The sequence below is a fragment of the Epinephelus moara genome, chromosome 8 (genome assembly GCF_006386435.1).
Source record: "Epinephelus moara isolate mb chromosome 8, YSFRI_EMoa_1.0, whole genome shotgun sequence".
Taxonomy (NCBI): domain Eukaryota; kingdom Metazoa; phylum Chordata; class Actinopteri; order Perciformes; family Serranidae; genus Epinephelus; species Epinephelus moara.
Window position 1 is genome coordinate 28,391,697 of NC_065513.1, and position 17,321 is coordinate 28,409,017.

Sequence of the window (17,321 nt, forward strand, 5' to 3'; positions counted from 1 at the left end):
TGGCACTCAGCTTGTGGTGCTCAAAGCGCTAAAAAATACATTTGAAAAACTCAACAGCAATGTCTCTTTGCAGAAATCCTTACCTGGTTACTCAAGATAATCCACAGACATTGTTGTGAGCAGTTTCATGTAGGAACTATTTTCTTTCTACCAAACCACACCCACCAACCGTATCACTGCGCAGAAGGAAGTGTACATCTACTGCTAGCTCACCTAGCATCACTGAGCTAGCTAACGTTACAGCTCAGCTGAGGAGGACGCCATTAATTTTTACACCTCACGCAGTCTCGAGCACGAGCCTCTCATTCATGAGTAGATACAAACTTGAAACTTCCCACAAGAGTTGTGATTCGGTTGGTGGGTGTAGTTAAGTAGAAACAAAATAGTTCCTACAAGAGCTGCGAAAGTATTTAAAGAATTTAAATTCAAATTAATTTTGGCAGATATGTTGTAGTTAAGCTGCTTGACTTGCTTGGACACAATTGTCCCCCTGTCCTCTACCACCAAAACTGGACTGCAGTTGTCTGAACGCCTGGACGAGTGAGACTTGCGGAGGCTGGCTGCTAGCGCTTGCATCAGAGGCTGTGCTAGCTCAGACCTAAGTGCTGTGTGTTGAGGTGATATTTCAGGTTTTAAGTACTCCAATGGTACAAAAATTCCTCACTGCAGAAATTGCAGCGCTCCTATCAACAGCTCCATCTGGGCCTTTTTTAATATATAAATGTCATGTTCAGGGGCCCAAGCAGTGTTGTCTCATCTGCATCCATCATGTGACGAAGCCACTGTGGCCTTCAGTGAAGCACCGAGTCAAATGGCACTATGGAACGCAACCAATCGGCATTAATTTTTATTTTATCTGAAATAAATCAATTGAAATTAATACGTTATTTTGACAGCCCTAGCTCCTACATGCAACTGTTCGCAACGTCTGTGGATTATCTTGATTAACAGGGTCATGATTTCTGGAAAGAGACATTGCTGTTGAGTTTTTCACAAGTATTTTTTGTGTTCAGAGCACCACAAGCCAAACGCTATCTAGTTTTATAATATTGGCGAGAAGGCAGACATCTCTACGGCCAATATCTCCAACACTTGGCAGCTCACGCCATAAGAATCTAGACTGATAAATAGCACAGTAGATTTTTTAATTTGGGGGAAAAATGTCCCTTTAATACTACGTGAAGTACAAACACAAATATACCACACTAACAAACCAGATAAACTGTTTTATTTAAATAGAATACAATAGTTGAGGATCCAAAGTATGCATAACCACCTCTGACTAAACAAGATGTGTTTTTGTTTTCCATGTAACATTTAAATGTGTTCTGCTTCAGTGAAAACATTTGAAATAATCATCATCCCCTATAGACTACTTGTGCAAACATTACAAGCTGGCACTTCACATGTGCTGCTCATGTGTGTGCTAAATCAGGAGAGTTTGCGCTGCTGGAATTGAAATCGCATGTTTGTACATCTGTGCAGTGGAAATTAGAGAAAGACGGCTTTTATATAAATGCTGCAATAGTCAGTCAGAATTAAAGTCACTTTAGTTAATGCCTTGTTGTGAGGAAGGACTCTGTTAAAAGCTCATTCGGGTGGAGTTGTCAAAGAATGTGGTAAGCCTATAAGAGGCCATTAAGTAAACTCAGCAGTCAGCTGTTTGGAGTGTGGTGGTGGTTTGTTGTGTGGGCCTTTATCGCCATCTGCTGGCGAATACTGGGCACAGCAGTTTAATAGAACCCTTCTGTAAATCTCCCAAATGTGTTAATAAAACAGTTTTATGAACTCAAGACCATAAAACCATAAGATCTGTGTATAACTGGACTTTAATGGCATGCTTTAAACTCTATATAAATGTACACTTGTGGGTAATATGATCCCTCTGCTTTGTTGAGGTCACATGCCTCCAACTTCTGCACGTGTGGGATAGTTGCCAAGTACCACCAAGAGTCACTCCCACCCTGACCCAACAATTCTGCTTACACAGCAAATTTTCAAGTCAGCATGCTTAAATATAGACATTCACAGTCATATTTTTATGTTTAAACTTTAACAAGAACACACACACACTCCAAAAGTGACTCCGCCATCTTTATTCAACTCTCAGTTTCTATGTTTGACAGCCTTAACACAATACAACTCTCTGTAAAAGCATCAGGTTTTCAGGGTGACTGTTATCTTCCCGCAGAAACCATCATTAATTACAGAGTGTATTCCAACAGTCGTTACTGCTTCACAATCGTTTTCCCTCTTCCCTTTTCCAAACTGTAGAGTCATGTATTTTTTTTTTTTTCTTTAAGCAAGCCGTGTATAAATTTGTGCGATTTTGCAACCTACATAGAAAATCTAGAAAATGTTAAGAAAACATACACAGGAAATACCGTGTACTTAGCATTTAAAATGCTACTCCTGATAGGTGTTTTAGCTTGCAGACTTTCAAAGTGCTGCGTGAAACTCTGGAGAAACATAGAGGATCGTTGAGTCTCATTCCCAGGTTGTCAAATACCGACGTTTTGGGTAGGTAGTCTGACTGAACCACCAACTCAGAGCGTCGGTATTTGACGGCCTGGGAATGAGACTCAAAAAATCATCTGTCTTTCTCCAGAGTTACATACAGCACTTTTAAGGACAAACATAAAAAAAGACATTCATGTTAGTTACTGCTGTTATATGTGCCCAAGAACAATCAATCAATAGCTTGTGTTACAGACAAAAACATCACTGGTATAAACTTTTTAAAGTCTGCTTTGAAATGTTTTTTAGACTTATTTTTTTCTCAGTAACAAGTCAATGCTTTCAGGTTTTCCCAGTAAAACCGTCTTCAAGGATTTCTGATAATAATCAAATGTAATTTTTCCCATATTTGAAGATCGTATCTTTTTCTGTTCCCTCAAATATCCTTAAATCCTGAACTTGTTTAAAGTGTTTATCATGTTCCTGAACTACCCTCTCCTCTGTCTCCTGCCGGATTTCATACAGACGCCACTAGAGCGTAGTTTCTGCGCCTGGATTCATTAAGGATGGAGATAGCAAAATGGAGGAGGTCATTTATGAACATGACAACCACATACACTCCTGAGCAAGGGTGAGAGCAACCCACTGACAGACACGCAGAGACAGGTGAAACATGGTGTATGTTCTTCAAGGCACAAATTATTTGCATATCTTTTGCCAAATGTAATGAGTTAACAAGCTGCCAGTGCATGCTTTGCTTGATGTGTTTATTGTGTCTTCATCAGTGTGATGTTGGACTCATGTTCATCTATCCTACATGCATGCTGTCAGGAGTTGCTCTGCCCTCTCCCAGGGTAATACTAGTTGGTAAAAAGAGCACTTGACCCCGGTGTTTCTGGCTGGTATTAGTATGAAGCTGATATCAGAGGCAGCTTACAGCTGCTCTCATCCTCAGCTCACGCCTGCGGGTCAGGCTCATGGAGTTGGCTGAGGCTGCTGTCATTCAGCAGGAGGCGAGCGTCACTGTCAGTTCTCCCTGACATTATTGGTTGCATCGCCCATCAGCCCGTGTCACTGTCAGGAGGCGGGAAGTGCCTCATTACAGTGTCACAAACCGACCGGCTGCTCGCTCCCTGCGTCGCCAAACAGCCTGCGTCAGTGTCAGCATCAGCTGGCCTTGGGAGCGACTTCGTTTTCAGAGCCTGCTGCCCACTGTCAGCTGTACTTTGACTTTCAGCTAGCCTTCTCTGCTACTCAAGGCCTCACAGGGGCCCCTTGGGCGTCCTGTGGCATCTGGTGCATGTGCACTACTTGCTGCATCTGGCCTAAATCTAAATGATCTCCTCCAACTTGCTCCTGTCCCTGCTGACTAACACCCTGCTGGCCATGGTTGTGATCATGCCCACGGGGATGAACGCCATGATCAACACCCTGATGGCCATGGCCGTGGTGGTGCCCATGGCCGTGGTGGTGCCCATGGCCGTGGTGGTGACCATGATGGTGACCATGACCATCCTCCACAGGTGGGGCAGCGTCTGCATCAGGCTGTGCATCTGGTGTTCTCGTGCACTCCTCTGGGGTCTCAGTGCTCTGTGGAAAAATTTGAGAAGATAAATGGAAACAGAGCCAAAAGACACTGCAGCGTATGAGCTTATCTTTATAAAATGTGTTGCCAAAGTATTAACAGTCAGCTTATGCTTGTTTAAATTGTATGTTCTTGTAGTTGTGTGTGGTCTGTACCTCATGTGTGCAGTCCCCACAGACACGTTTGCAGTAGGTATCTTTGATCGCACCCTCAATATGACCTTGTCCGATGATGGAGTACGGAAGAGAAATGTGGTAGGTGAGACGACCACACCTGATGGCCAAGGCATAGAAAAACATGGTGAGGAACAGAAAAAAAGAAGAATATTTGCTCTGGATTTGCCTCACACAATGTGAAAACTATGCACTACAGGTAACACACCTGTCATAGACGAGGAAGTCATCTTTCTCTCCGCCCAGTGCCTGCCAGATGTCAGGCTGTTGCTCGTCCTGCTTGTAGAGTGTGATGTTCTCTGACAGTTTCAGGGCCAGCATGGGGTGCAGGCGCTGTGCTTGCTCCCCCTGCTGGTTAACGACCATGTAGACCACGTCCTTCAGGCCCTGATTCTCAAGCTTCTGGCGCAGGCCGTCCATTCTGTTCAGGTGAGGGAGATCAGAGTTTAAAAATCAGTTGCCAAGATAAAATCGTTAATTAAGTTTTACCGGATAGTTTGCTTAACAAACAAGTATAAACAGGATGCACTTCTTTGACAGTGAACTTTGTATTAGTTGCACAAGCAGGACCAGTCTGAGCCTGCTGTACCTCGCTGCCAACTTGGCAAGCCTTGCAGAATGGGCCATAGCATTCAATGGCACTGTTTAATATCTAATACCATTAACAAAGCAGTGTGAGCGTCATGCTTTGCCACAGATTCAGAGTTCCTATGATGATGTAATGCCACACTTTTTTCAAGGTGGACATCGGCTTACACATGACGGGCCCATACCTGGAGGCCTGCACCAAGCAGAACAATCAGCTGGCCTGCAGAAGAGCCACCACCGTCACATGACCCATGGCCCCCTTCATCGGCTCCACCTCCCCTATCTTCCAGGCTGGTGGCAGCTGACAGCGAGGCCCGCCCCCGTCACTCTCTGCACCGCCCCCATGGAGCAGGCAGAGAGTGATGAGCAGGCTGAGGCACGCCCACATCCCTGTGGTGCCTCCTCGCTGCCCCAATCTGCTGAGCACAGAGAGGGGAGGGATAGTGGGTGGGGAGAGGGAGAAGTTGGGGAAGGGGTGAAAGAGGAGACGAGGGGAAGGGAGTACGAGATTTGGTCAAACTCAGCAAACAGAAGTGGTAGGATTGTACAAAAGGTCAGAGAAGGGGTTATCATTTGTACATTCTCCAAATCGGCATAGGTATGCCAACGCAGTTTATTTGAGGTTCCCAAATTTGTGCTCTTGTTGTTTCTATACAAATTTAAGCTTGTGGATACGTAGTAAAATCAAAGAAACAGCATGTAGTTGAACAGGAAGCAGCAAGTGTTGAAGCATAACATGTTACATTTCTGATATATTACAACATGTATAAAGGCAGAGAAGTTATATAATGTAGAAAACAGTTCAGTGGCGTTTATGAGAGTAATACAGCCACAGCTATGAAAAAATAAACATTTTTTTATTGTAGCTGTAAAAGAATCATATATAAAAATAAATAAATACATTTTGCTTTCTGTGCATTGCTGCATTTTGAAGTAACTCAGTGAAATGAGGTGAATTCTGTCACTTACCCCTTGTGTAAAAAGTTTCTTTCTCTCAGCTCAGCTCTGCGTTGCTGCAACTCCTTGAACAAAAACAACTCTCTTCCTCCGCTGCTCCCCCCTTTTATACTCTGCCTGTTGTTTTTCTATGTGGAGGTAGGACAAAGTTCAACCCCAGCTGTTTGCTGATGCCTACACTTTCCTCAAGTTAAAAAAGTCACAGTGCACAAAATCCCCTTGTTGACAGGATACAATCACTTTATCTGATGGGGTATGTTTCTCTGCAGCTGGCAGCTTGACAAATTCCTTCGGGGGAATAGTGTGAGGAGAAAGAGCTGCCTGTCTCACACGGGCGGTGAAGATATGTCAGCCCTGCAGATAGTGCATGCATTTGCCTTGTAAATTAAATGAAATGCTTTGACACTATGTTCAGTATATCGTAGAGGTGTGTTATGAGCCTTCGCGATGGTGCAAGACCATTGTGCAATTCTGTTTTTCACTTTCAGCGAAGAGAGGGGAAGTAAGAAAGGACAGAGGGTGGGACTCTGGTCAGTTTCCAGCATGTTGCTGCAGAGTCCCCATCTACACAGCTAAACAACATGCACATGTGACATGATTGAGCATTCCTGAGGTTATCCTGCGGTTTAATACACACAGACAGAAAGGGAGGATAATATTTACAGGGTATTGTGTAGTGCTGAACTAAACTGAGCATATGCTGCAAGTGTAGGCAACACTGGAGGGAGGATGCATGAAACACGGGGTTATAGTGTCCTCTGCAAGAAAGATTTTGAGCAAATTTATGGTTGAAACTTGTTTATTTATGATTAATAATGTTTGTAGTTTGATATGGCAACAAATTTAACCAATTTTAGCAACAGTAACAAGCTAAGACGCTGTTAATAAGGAAGTACTTTTTTGAAGACATTGGGACTTAGGCTAATTGTTGTCTCCTTTGAGGACATTGGGATTTATTATTGTTGACAGTGTTGAGTTTTTTATATTTATCGGGTCCTTCTGAACTCAAATAGCTAGGAGAAATCAAAAATGCATACCAAACAAAAGATCAGGTCTGAGGAGGAAATGTGTCTTTAATTTTGTCAAAATAAAAGCCCTTGACTTTTATGTTTTTTCATCAGGGGAAATAAATGCACATGTTCGAAATACTGACACAGTCTTATTTTTGTTGAAACTTGTTACCCAGTTTTAGGTGAGGGAGCAATTATTGTGCAACACTGCAGGGACAGAGACCTATGTGACATCCACAGTTTAATAAAAAAAAAAAGAGCTGTAAACAGACTCAAAGTCCAGTCGGGCAGGTGAGGTTATCCTGCTGCAGATATAGGCCCTCTAGTTTGGAGCGGTGAGAGCATTGTTACAAGATTACTGAGGTCAAAGGCCAGTTTTAACTAGGCCAGTCGATGTCACTGTGGTTAAGATTAAGTGTGAATATAAGCTATTACCTCAAAAACTATGGTGAGCAGTACAGCATGGAGGGATGGACACGTTTACAGTAACACCCGCACAGCATCAGACAATCTAATTCAAGCTTGTTGTTACAACTGTGTGAAAGAAGTGTTTGTTTTTCTCCATGGTGATTTTGAGGATGTATTTAGCACTGCTGTCAGGTCGGGTTTCCTAGTGTCGTAGGTGTTCCCACACCCACTATATATCTCTATCTACTATAGATTTACCACTTTAGTTCTCACAATTAAATATTAGAGATCGTCGTTAAGACAAGTTGAACAGTTAATTTCCAGCTGCTTGTGCTGATTACAAAAGTTCTGCAGCTGACTTGGTGGTATGCTTAACATGTGGGATGTACCTATCTTGCATACATTACATGCATACCAGCATGGAGGATGCACAGTAAATAATCCCCCGAGTAGAAGTTAAAATTGAAGATCTAAAAGGACACATACAAACAGAGTGACTATAAACATCACCTGATCAGTGCAGTGAGATGCCTCGACTGTGGTGTAGTGTCAGCTGATACAGCAGAGCATGACATTTGACCTGCCAGGTCGTCTATGACCCAGTGTTACTCATTTACAGTGTCTGGCACTGTGACATACGCTCTTTATCAGGGCACACTGACCTGCATATAAAAATGCAAATCAGTTTGCTTTAAGAAATCTGAACTGATGATGAAACTCCACACTAAACATTGCCGAATAACCAACAGTTAAACAAGTGGAACAGCAGAGATCTGGACTTGAATCACAAATTTGATGACTTCAGACTTGATTGACAAAGAAAAAAAGACTTGCAACCCAATGTGGACTTTAGCACCAGTGACTTGGGACTTCACTTGGACTTGAGCCTTTTGAGTTGAAAATAGTTGATAATGAAAATGATACAAAAGATAATTTCGTTCACATACATAGTCAACAAAAAACAAATTGTAGTATTCAGAACTTGAAAATTACGGAGATGCAACAACTTCTATCAAACTTGTTTTAACGTAATGATATGAGGAAAATATGCAACATGTGATAACATTGCTGAATATTGCAGTAACGACATCACAGGTGACAAACAAAAAGATATTAAAGTGCACTCAGTGTTGTCTTTCTGCTTGCTTCAGTAAACTGCTAACATACAAATTGCTTGTTGAATTAAAAAAAAAAATGAAGGGAAACTATTTACAACATTCTTTTATCAAATATATTGAACAACTGACTCCAAGAGGCACCAACTGCAGTTTTCTACTGATATTCTCTTTCAACGAATTCAATTCCTGAATGTGATATTGCATTCTTTCACAATATGTTCATTGTGCAAGTTGGTATTGCAATAACGATAAAAAAGTGATATATTGTGTGGCCCTAATACAAATTTTAAAAAGTATTTATGATTTTTTTTTTATTTAATGTATTACTCTGTTGTTAAAATGGCATTACATCTGGCAAAGAGCGCATTATTACTTAGTCCTACTTATTACTAGGACTCAAAACTGAAAGCTTAGGACTTGCTTGTCAGTCTTGACTTGGGGTTAAACTTAAGACTCAAGTGCAAAGACTTGAGACTTACTTGTGACTTGCAAAAACAATGACTTGGACCCATCTCTGTGGCGCAGTATCTTAGAAACCTGGGTCAGCAAAACATTCTCAGAGATAGGCCTACTTCACTCTTGGGTGTTGTTGTCCCCACAGTTTGGTGCAGTTGCACTGATAAGAATCATAATCACGCACCGTACTGTATGCCTCATGCTCCCTCTGCTTTTTTTATTTATTATTATATAAAATCATCTACCCGTATGCTGCACCTCATTTCAATTCAGAATTTTATTCACAGAAACATATTAAAAAAATGCAAGTACAATTCATAAGAAATAATGAAACTGTGAAATGTAACACCCTGATAAGCTATAGAAAGACTAAGGACAGGGGTCCAGACATGAGGAAAAATGTGTTTAATCAGACAAAGCTAAAGACACTGCAGTGTTATAAATCTCATTCCATACCTTTGAGTTTAAGGTTTCTACCCTTTATAAGATGCTTTTTCTAGTCTCATATGGGAGGAAAACCCAGCTGGAATAAGGCCACAGAGTCTGTAGTTGAGCATAAATACAACATTACAGGCTACATTATACTAGCTACTTGTAACTTCCTGTGTTATTTTGATAGGGAGGATGCTTTGTTACTCTTATTACTATCAAATAAATTGATTTTAATGTGATGTTAATTTATTCTGAATACACTTTTATTCGTTTTGGATGTAATTAGATTGCTTCGTTCTTAGTAGTTGATTCAGAGGATGATGTAAAAGGTCGCCACTCACCGCTGTCACTAAGCAACGCTCCTCGGCGTCCCTGCCTTCGCAAGGGCTTCTGGGAATCCGAGGCCCGAGGCTTGAGCGACCGCCCTTTTTGGATCAACGAGAGTAGAACAGCGCTACATGCGTCGAGGGAAATACTATCGCAAAACAACTTTCTGAAGCAGCGTAACCAAACTCGAGGTATGTATACCGATGGTTTGTGACGTGTATTTTGATCCACGGCGGTTATAATTAGGAAATTAGTCTGGGAAAAGTGTATTTTAATGCGCGGTTTGATGACGTAATGTTGATTGTCAAACGCGAAATGGCGAGCGTGCTAGGAGGCCCGTTACCTGCGACACTCTGGGGTTGTACTGTGTTCATTTCCTTCATGTTCCAGTATCGAAACGCTTATATAGGTGTATCCAGCCCTGGTAAGTTGGGCTGTGGTTACATTTATGTCTCGGGTATGTTAAATTACGTATTCTTTTCTTCTGTTTGGGGCAGGTTTGCATGTTTGCTAGTCAAGCTAACGTCTAGCTAACATCTAGCTGGGCTAGCAAAGCGGTCAACGTTAGTTAAATGAACATCCATGTGTGGGATCATTGCCTCTATTACACGCCCGTCCCCTCGTGTGGCACGCCAGGGTCTTAAAATGTAGCAGGGTGAAACTGTTATGTATGGACACTTTTATTTTGGAGTTAAAGGCAAGCACAACGCTTTACCATGCTCAGCTGTGATGCTGTTCTTATGGGCCCTCACCTTGACTTCCTTGTTCTGTGCAGTGTTGTTGTCCTGTAAAGCCATTTGTCATCTTTGAACCTTAGATATCACCTTCTCCAACCCAGTACAATTTAATCACAGTCTTGCTTTGTTGTTTAGATGCAGGTCTGCTAGCTGTGCTCTAAAACTGCACAGTGACCAAACTTTGAAATGCATGTACTTGACATGCAGTAAAATGTGGTTCTCTAAACATTATTCTTTCATTTTTGACTTAACTATCACTTAAGCATGGTTTATAGAGCATGTAACACAAATGCAGACACCTGCTGCACATTTCAGCTGTTGACAATAGCCACAAATGTGTCCCCAAGATGAGGAAGTTGCCTAATCTGTGTCACTTTCTTCTCTGTGTAATAATATGCAGAGCTACAAAACTCTATGGACCTTTTCAAACTTGACAACATAAACATTCTACATCAGGGGTCCCTTTGTATTTCCTGTTGGATTGTTTGTTAATGCAGAGGCTGACAGGAAGTTAACAGGGGCCAAAGCTGTTGCCCTAGCAACAGAGTAGCAGCAAAAAGGTCTATAGACCGTTTCAAACCGGACAACTTAAGCATTCTAAATGGGTCCATTTGTATTTCCTGTTTGAATATATGTTAATGCAGAAGCTGACAGGAAGTAAACAGGGACCAAAGTTGTTGCCCTAGCAACAGAATAGCAATGAAACAGTCCATAAATCATTCCAGAGTCATCTGCATTTTTGGTTGGTGACCTGCTGTTTACAAAAGTGCAAATGCAAAGTGGGAATATGTATGAAACAGAGGAGTCCCTCCACAAATCTCATGTCAGGTGGCACTCACTGAAGTCATGGACTTGGTCATGGCTGTCAAGACAAGGCTACATTAATCATACAAACTATTTTATCAAAGGGGGTCTGATAAGATAGGTACTGTAGATAAAAATCTATGATGTAGATGAAAATCTATGAACTGAAGTGGTAAACAGAGTGCCCGAAGTGTTTGGTTCATTTTATTTTCATCTTTTTAATCAACACTAAATGACTGCATGTGTGAACTTAGGTGTTGAAACATGAAATATTGGGCACCTTTTTGCTGTTCGCTGTTGTTTTAGTGTGTTCTCTTCTTATAACTGTGCATCAGAACAGTGGAGAAAATTGTATCCAGGAATCCAGGTCAATCAAAGTGACATTGGTGATGTCAGTTGAGCTAATAGCTGTGTAACTTTCTCAATGTTAAGAATATTATGTCTTCTTAAATTCTGTGCAGAAAGGGATAAGGTCGATAATGGCGGCTGAGGTGGAGGTGGAGCTGGAGGGAGGCAATGAGTACCCAGCGCATTACAAAGTCATGATGGACAAACTTAATGAACAACGGCAGCTGGACCAGTTCACAGACATTACCTTGATTGTGGATGGTAAGTAGTATATATTAAGGATTTATGATGTCATAGTGAAAGTCCTCAGCAATGCTTCTTATATTTGTGTCTGTTGTCTCTTGCAGGACATCAGTTCAGAGCCCATAAAGCAGTGTTGGCAGCATGCAGTCAGTTTTTCCATAAGTTCTTCCAGGATTTTACCCAGGAGCCACTGGTGGAGATAGAAGGTATTCTGTGTTTTAATTATTTTTTGAAGAAAAACAAACAGTCATACTTTACTATGCAGTCTTTGTTACTGTGTTGCGTAAAAGAGCTTTTACTCATCACTGCTGCTCTGTCATCCTCCGACAGGAGTGAGTAACACGGCCTTCCGCCAGCTGATGGAGTTCACTTACACAGCAACACTGGTCATAGTCGGAGAAGAGGAGGCCTTTGATGTCTGGAAGGCGGCTGAATATCTCCAGATGCAGGAAGCCATCAAAGCGCTCAGCAATAAGTGAGTCTCACATGCAGCTTACCTGCCACGTGTCACTGCTGTTGAAGCTAAAATTGTGCAATGGTCAGAATTTAAATCAACAAGAGCTTGTCTTCTTTTGTAGGATAAATGAGAATCCCTCACTGACGGCAAAGAGCAAAGGCAAAAAGAGGAAGATTGCTGAGACGTCTAATGTGATCACAGAGAGCCTACCCTTAGTAGAAGGGGAACAGGTCAGTATGTGCGTGGCGGTGTGTTGTGGAACTGGAAGTGTGTTCTTCAGGTGACCCTTACTTTAACCAGACATTGTATTGTTGGGACTGACTGTTTTCAATGTCCTCCAGGTGGAGATTGAGGTGATTGGAGAAGGGGCCATTGAGGTGGAGGAGACCGGACTGGAGGAGGTGGTCGATGCAGCCAAGAATGCTCAGGAGTCGTCGGATGACTCTGCTTTGGCTCTTCTTGCTGACATAACCAGCAAATACCAGCAAGGAGAACCTACGCTACAGGTCGTTAAGAAGGAAGGAATAGAAGAGGTATATTTACTTGTATTTGTGCGGACGTTAATGCTCTTTTGGTTTAAAACTTTATATTTACAGTAAGAGTTGTAGATGTGAAAGGATTAACCCTGCCTTGCCTGTTTGTCTTTGGCAGGAGGTGGTGTATCAGGAGGAGACCGTCACTGCCTCCAAGGTGCTGGAGAACGTCGAGGTTGTAGAGGTCCAGATTTCCCAAGTAGACAACATGTTCCGCTGCAACAAGTGTGACCGCAGCTTCAAGTTGTACTACCACCTCAAACAGCACTTGAAAACGCACCTGGGCTTGCTGGAAAAACCCCACGTGTGCAGCCACTGCGGGAGAGCCTACACGCGGGAGGGCGCCTTGAAGCAGCACATCAGCACATTTCATTTTGATGCAGAAGAGCTGTCTCGAAACCAGAAACCCCAAAAGAAAGTGCACGTCTGTGAATACTGTAAAAAGCACTTTGACCACTTTGGCCACTTTAAGGAGCATTTGCGGAAGCACACAGGTGAGAGTGAAAAACAAAGCTGGTTGTGTTCAGATTCTTAATATGCAAACTATGAATTTTTCTTATATATTGTTGACTTCTTATTTCATATCTAGCACTGACATACATGCTTGGCTTTATATGTGTTATCTGTAGGTGAAAAACCGTATGAGTGTCCAGATTGCCATGAGCGATTTGCAAGGAACAGCACACTGAAGTGCCATATGGCAGCCTGTCAGAACGGGGCTGGAGCCAAGAAGGGACGCAAGAAACTCTATGAATGCCAGGTACAGTTTGTGCACAATCAGGGCCGTCAAATGCTCCTCTGCCAGCGCAGCATCTACAGTAGAGAAATGATTTTCCAAATGCTTTTTGTTTCACATTACATGAATGTTTTCATTCACTTAATGCAGAAAGACCAGACATTCTGATGTGCCTCATTTAGTGCACAGACAGATGTATTAAATAATCTACTAATACTGTATGTACTGATAGATTGTCATACAGCTTAGATTGTGGTGTTTTACCTTGAGAAATCTATTTCTCTTAGTGAAGTGTTTCCTCCTAGTGTAGGTAATTACTTCACCCACAAAGTGATCATTTGTATGTCAGTTACTCGCTCTATGTTACGTTGAATTTGTGAAGAAAGCTTTTGTTTTCTGGCATGCCTCCACTGTGACCGAAAAAAAAAGAGAAATTTGAAATGACTTGCAGTAAAAGAGGGCCGCCTTTACAACAGCTTTTCAATGTCTAATCAGCTCCTTACAAACTATCATGCAGTTTGTGCAGTATCATCCAAGTCTCATTTAACAGATGCATTTTTGCTAAAACCTTGCTTCTAAAAACACTTCCGCATTAATGGTCTCATTTACGGATGAGCATTGTGTCTGGACAAGTGTGTGCGTTTGAACTCCAACACGCTTGCCTAGTTGTGCTGCTTGTTTGCAGAATTGTTTTGAATACTATGGGTTCAGTGAAAATACATGTTTGGGAAGTGCTAAGCATACAATTGGATAAATGACACTTGAATTATACCGCACTCGTTCTTCAAGAGTTTTTAAATGGATGTTTTGATACAGTTTTGCTGTTCTTAAACTCGGTAATCTATAATGCATCTCTAACCACCTGGAAAATGCAAGGTTGGGTGCTGGGTGCTACTTTTGTGCCAGCTTCCAAAAGCATGGTGGCAGGTTGCATTTGACATTGCCAAGCGACCTTAACAAGCATCGTATCATAGCCTATTTACCTGAAATCCTTAGTGCAGAGCTGATCTTCTTCCAGGTGCTGTTTGTAAGTGTGTGGGCATATCGCAACCATCGCGCCCAGAAAAATAGGCGCTTGGGGATGCTTGCACACCGTGACAGCATCTCTTTGGTGTTTGAGCGTGCCTGACATGCGTCTACATTGGAAACAATGAATTTGAAGGTGCAAAAAATGCGGCATGTGTACTGCCCCTCAAGAATTTTCTCCGTTTTTGGTGATTTCATGTACTGTTGAGGCATGTGAAAAGAACAAAGATCTCTTTATGAATTCAGTGTAATATGGAGTGATTAATTGATGTACAAATTATTATTTTGTAGATGAAATATTCCTTTAATTTAAAAAAAATTTCAGGCAGAAAGGTCAAATAATTAATACATTTTTAAATAGAATATTTTTTGGTTTATTACTGCTGGTCTGACAAAAGTAGACAACTGATGACCTCACCTTTGGGTCCAGGATATTGTGAAGGACATTTGTCTCTGATTTCTGAGGTTTCATAGACCCCATGATTCCTATGTGACCTACTGTTTTCTCCCACACCTCCTCCATCAGGTCTGCAGCAGTGTCTTCAACAGCTGGGACCAGTTCAAAGACCATCTTGTGAGCCACACAGGCGACAAGCCCAACCACTGCACAATGTGTGACATGTGGTTCACCCACCCTAAAGAACTAAAGGCCCACCTCAAACAAGTCCATTCCATTGAGGACACCAAGTCAACCGAAGAGCTGGTCATCACCGACTCTGCCGCCACTGCCGCCCTCGCCATTGCAACGCAGAGCATAGAAGGATCCGACACGGTCCTGCTGGATGATGGAATCCAGGTGGAACACGTCACAGTGGAGCCTGTGGATGTGATGGAGATGGGGGAGACCGCAACAGTCGTGATGGAGGACGGAGGGGTGACGGAGATGTGCGAAGAGGACGTGGAGAGATTAAAGCAGGCCGGGGTGCAGATCCAGGTGGTGCACGTGACCACGACTGAAGTTGACGGGCAGCAGGTGGTGAACTCTCAGGTGGAGGTAGAGATGGAGGGGGAAATGGTGAGCGTTGAGGAGACGGAACAAGCCGTCGTATGAGAATGTGAAAAGGACTCGTAAAGGACTTGCTGGACACTTTGAGTCACGAGCAGCTGCATGGTCATGTAGCTGACGTATTTTCAATAAAGAACACTGCATGTGGGATACAGCATGTAGCCTAAAAATGTCCTGCTGGCCGCCATCGCATTGAACGACTCTGTTTCCACCACCTCTCACTCTTTGAACTCTGAGATATGGAGAGTGACAGAGACATAAAATTAATGATCCTGTATTTATTTCAAAGCTGTTTGCCATCACATCGTGTACTCTTAATGACTCTACAGTGCTTCATCAATCAATTTTTATGCTTTTTTTTTTATTTGTGTCCTTATTTTATTCAGATTTCTATTATGTTCTCTCCGTTTGAGTCACTTGCCAAGACAATTTGACGATGAATGAAATGTTTTTGTTGCAGCTCATTAGACAGCGTATGTGTGGTGCTGACGATCCTCAGTGCTAATGCTACAGTTTTATTCAAGCTCATTTTTCATATTGACTTTTGGTGTTTTTGTAGGAAAAACTGATACGGAATAAACTGGTTTCCAGACTGGGCTACAGGTCTGACATTAATCTACTGAGTTCCTGATTATTCTTAGAGCATCTCAGGGTATATAGATGTATGAATGCTGTTGAGATAATTATATATTGCCCTCATTAAACCTGCTCTGTATCTGTTGGATGTGTAAAGAGACGAGTGTTTTGCTTAGCCCTTGCTTTTGCCCCTGTCATTTCATAAGACAGACTAGTCAGCCACAACATTAAAACCACTGACAGGTGAACATAGATCATTTTGTACAATGCAATTTTCTGCTGGGAAGCCTTGGTTTCTTGCCTCGTGAACGCACTACACACCCAAACACTTGCAGACCCCCCCTCATGGCAACGGCACTCCCGATAGCAATGGCCCCACAGCAGGACTGCTCAGACATGGCCTGGCCTGATCTCAATCCGATTGTGCATCTGTGTAACAAATCTGTACCGCACTTCATAACCAACAGCAATCAAAGGATTTGCTGCCAACGCCCTGGTGCCAGACACCACAGAACACCCTCAGAGGTCCTGTGTCCATGCCTTGGCAGGTTAGGGTCCCCACTGTGGATCAGATTGACTGATCTGTCAAGGCATTGACACAGAACCTCTGGGGTACCAGCATGTCCAACAGATGCTCAATCAGATTTGGATCTGGGGAATTTGGAGGCCTGGTCGATTCCAAGGGCTGTTTGTCACGTTCTTCAAGCCACTCCTTAGCAGATTTTGTGGTGTGTCATGGTGCATTATCCTGCTTCGGAGATCACTGCCATTGGGGAGTGCAGCTTTGGGGGACTGGGGATTGTGCATGTGAAGTTGGTTTCCTGGCAAAACATTGCATTGTTATGAAATGATAAATGTTGTTCTCTTTACCCATCAGTGATTGTATTGTTGTGGCTGATTGGTGCATGTGAGTGTTGTGTTTGCAGCTTGTTTCCACTGCCCCCAAGTGGATAAAGGGCCCACTTGCTGGGTAGGTTGTCCAACTGCAATGTGCACAGCATATGTGCATATAGTCTCAAGCTTTTAATTGTCATAAATCGGTTATGATCCAAATTTAAAATGAAAGTAATTCAGTCTTGACCTTGGAAATGGCAGTCTGATGAATAAAGCTTCTAGCAAGGAGCCATCTGCTGAAGACGACCATGAGATGCAGCTGAAAGACCTGGAAAAAGCTTGAGAGTGGACTTCCATATGGTAAGTGAAATTTATAAGGTTTTGGCACAACAACCTTAAAGTTAAAACAACCAGTCACACACACACATGAATAGTGAGTCTGAGGCCTCCTGCTGGTCCCCTGACCCCACCTTGAACCGCTGCTGTGCTAATAGCCTGGCAGGTGAGCAT

At 42.5% G+C, this 17,321-nt stretch overlaps 2 protein-coding genes and 1 long non-coding RNA gene across 5 annotated transcripts; 2 read left to right on the plus strand and 1 right to left on the minus strand.

The window, feature by feature from the left end:
- Nucleotides 1–1,149: 1,149 nt before the first annotated feature.
- LOC126394224 (uncharacterized) lies at nt 1,150–3,331 on the plus strand. Its single transcript, XR_007570353.1, has 2 exons — nt 1,150–2,497; nt 2,609–3,331. It is a non-coding gene; the product is annotated as an uncharacterized LOC126394224 (long non-coding RNA).
- On the minus strand, nt 2,081–5,931 carry selenop (selenoprotein P). 2 transcript variants are annotated; one of them, XM_050050922.1, is made up of 5 exons: nt 5,773–5,931; nt 4,989–5,219; nt 4,424–4,636; nt 4,198–4,315; nt 2,081–4,047 (listed from the first exon to the last, which is right to left on the minus strand). In XM_050050922.1, the coding sequence occupies exons 2-5, from the start codon at nt 5,189–5,191 to the stop codon at nt 3,433–3,435; spliced, it is 1,149 nt and encodes a 382-aa protein (XP_049906879.1). In that variant the 5' UTR covers nt 5,192–5,219; nt 5,773–5,931; the 3' UTR covers nt 2,081–3,432. The 2 variants fall into 2 exon arrangements, with proteins under 2 accessions (XP_049906879.1, XP_049906880.1); XM_050050923.1 differs by having other exon boundaries at nt 4,989–5,222; nt 5,773–5,929.
- A 3,627-nt stretch (nt 5,932–9,558) lies between these two features.
- znf131 (zinc finger protein 131) lies at nt 9,559–16,012 on the plus strand. Of its 2 annotated transcripts, none has more exons than XM_050050913.1 (9): nt 9,559–9,702; nt 11,514–11,661; nt 11,748–11,849; nt 11,974–12,118; nt 12,222–12,330; nt 12,442–12,633; nt 12,752–13,127; nt 13,263–13,393; nt 14,922–16,012. In XM_050050913.1, exons 2-9 carry the CDS (start codon nt 11,532–11,534, stop codon nt 15,444–15,446), a joined length of 1,710 nt encoding a protein of 569 aa, XP_049906870.1. In that variant the 5' UTR covers nt 9,559–9,702; nt 11,514–11,531; the 3' UTR covers nt 15,447–16,012. The 2 variants fall into 2 exon arrangements, with proteins under 2 accessions (XP_049906870.1, XP_049906871.1); XM_050050914.1 differs by lacking the exon at nt 9,559–9,702 and adding an exon at nt 9,819–9,935.
- The last annotated feature ends 1,309 nt before the right edge of the window (nt 16,013–17,321 follow it).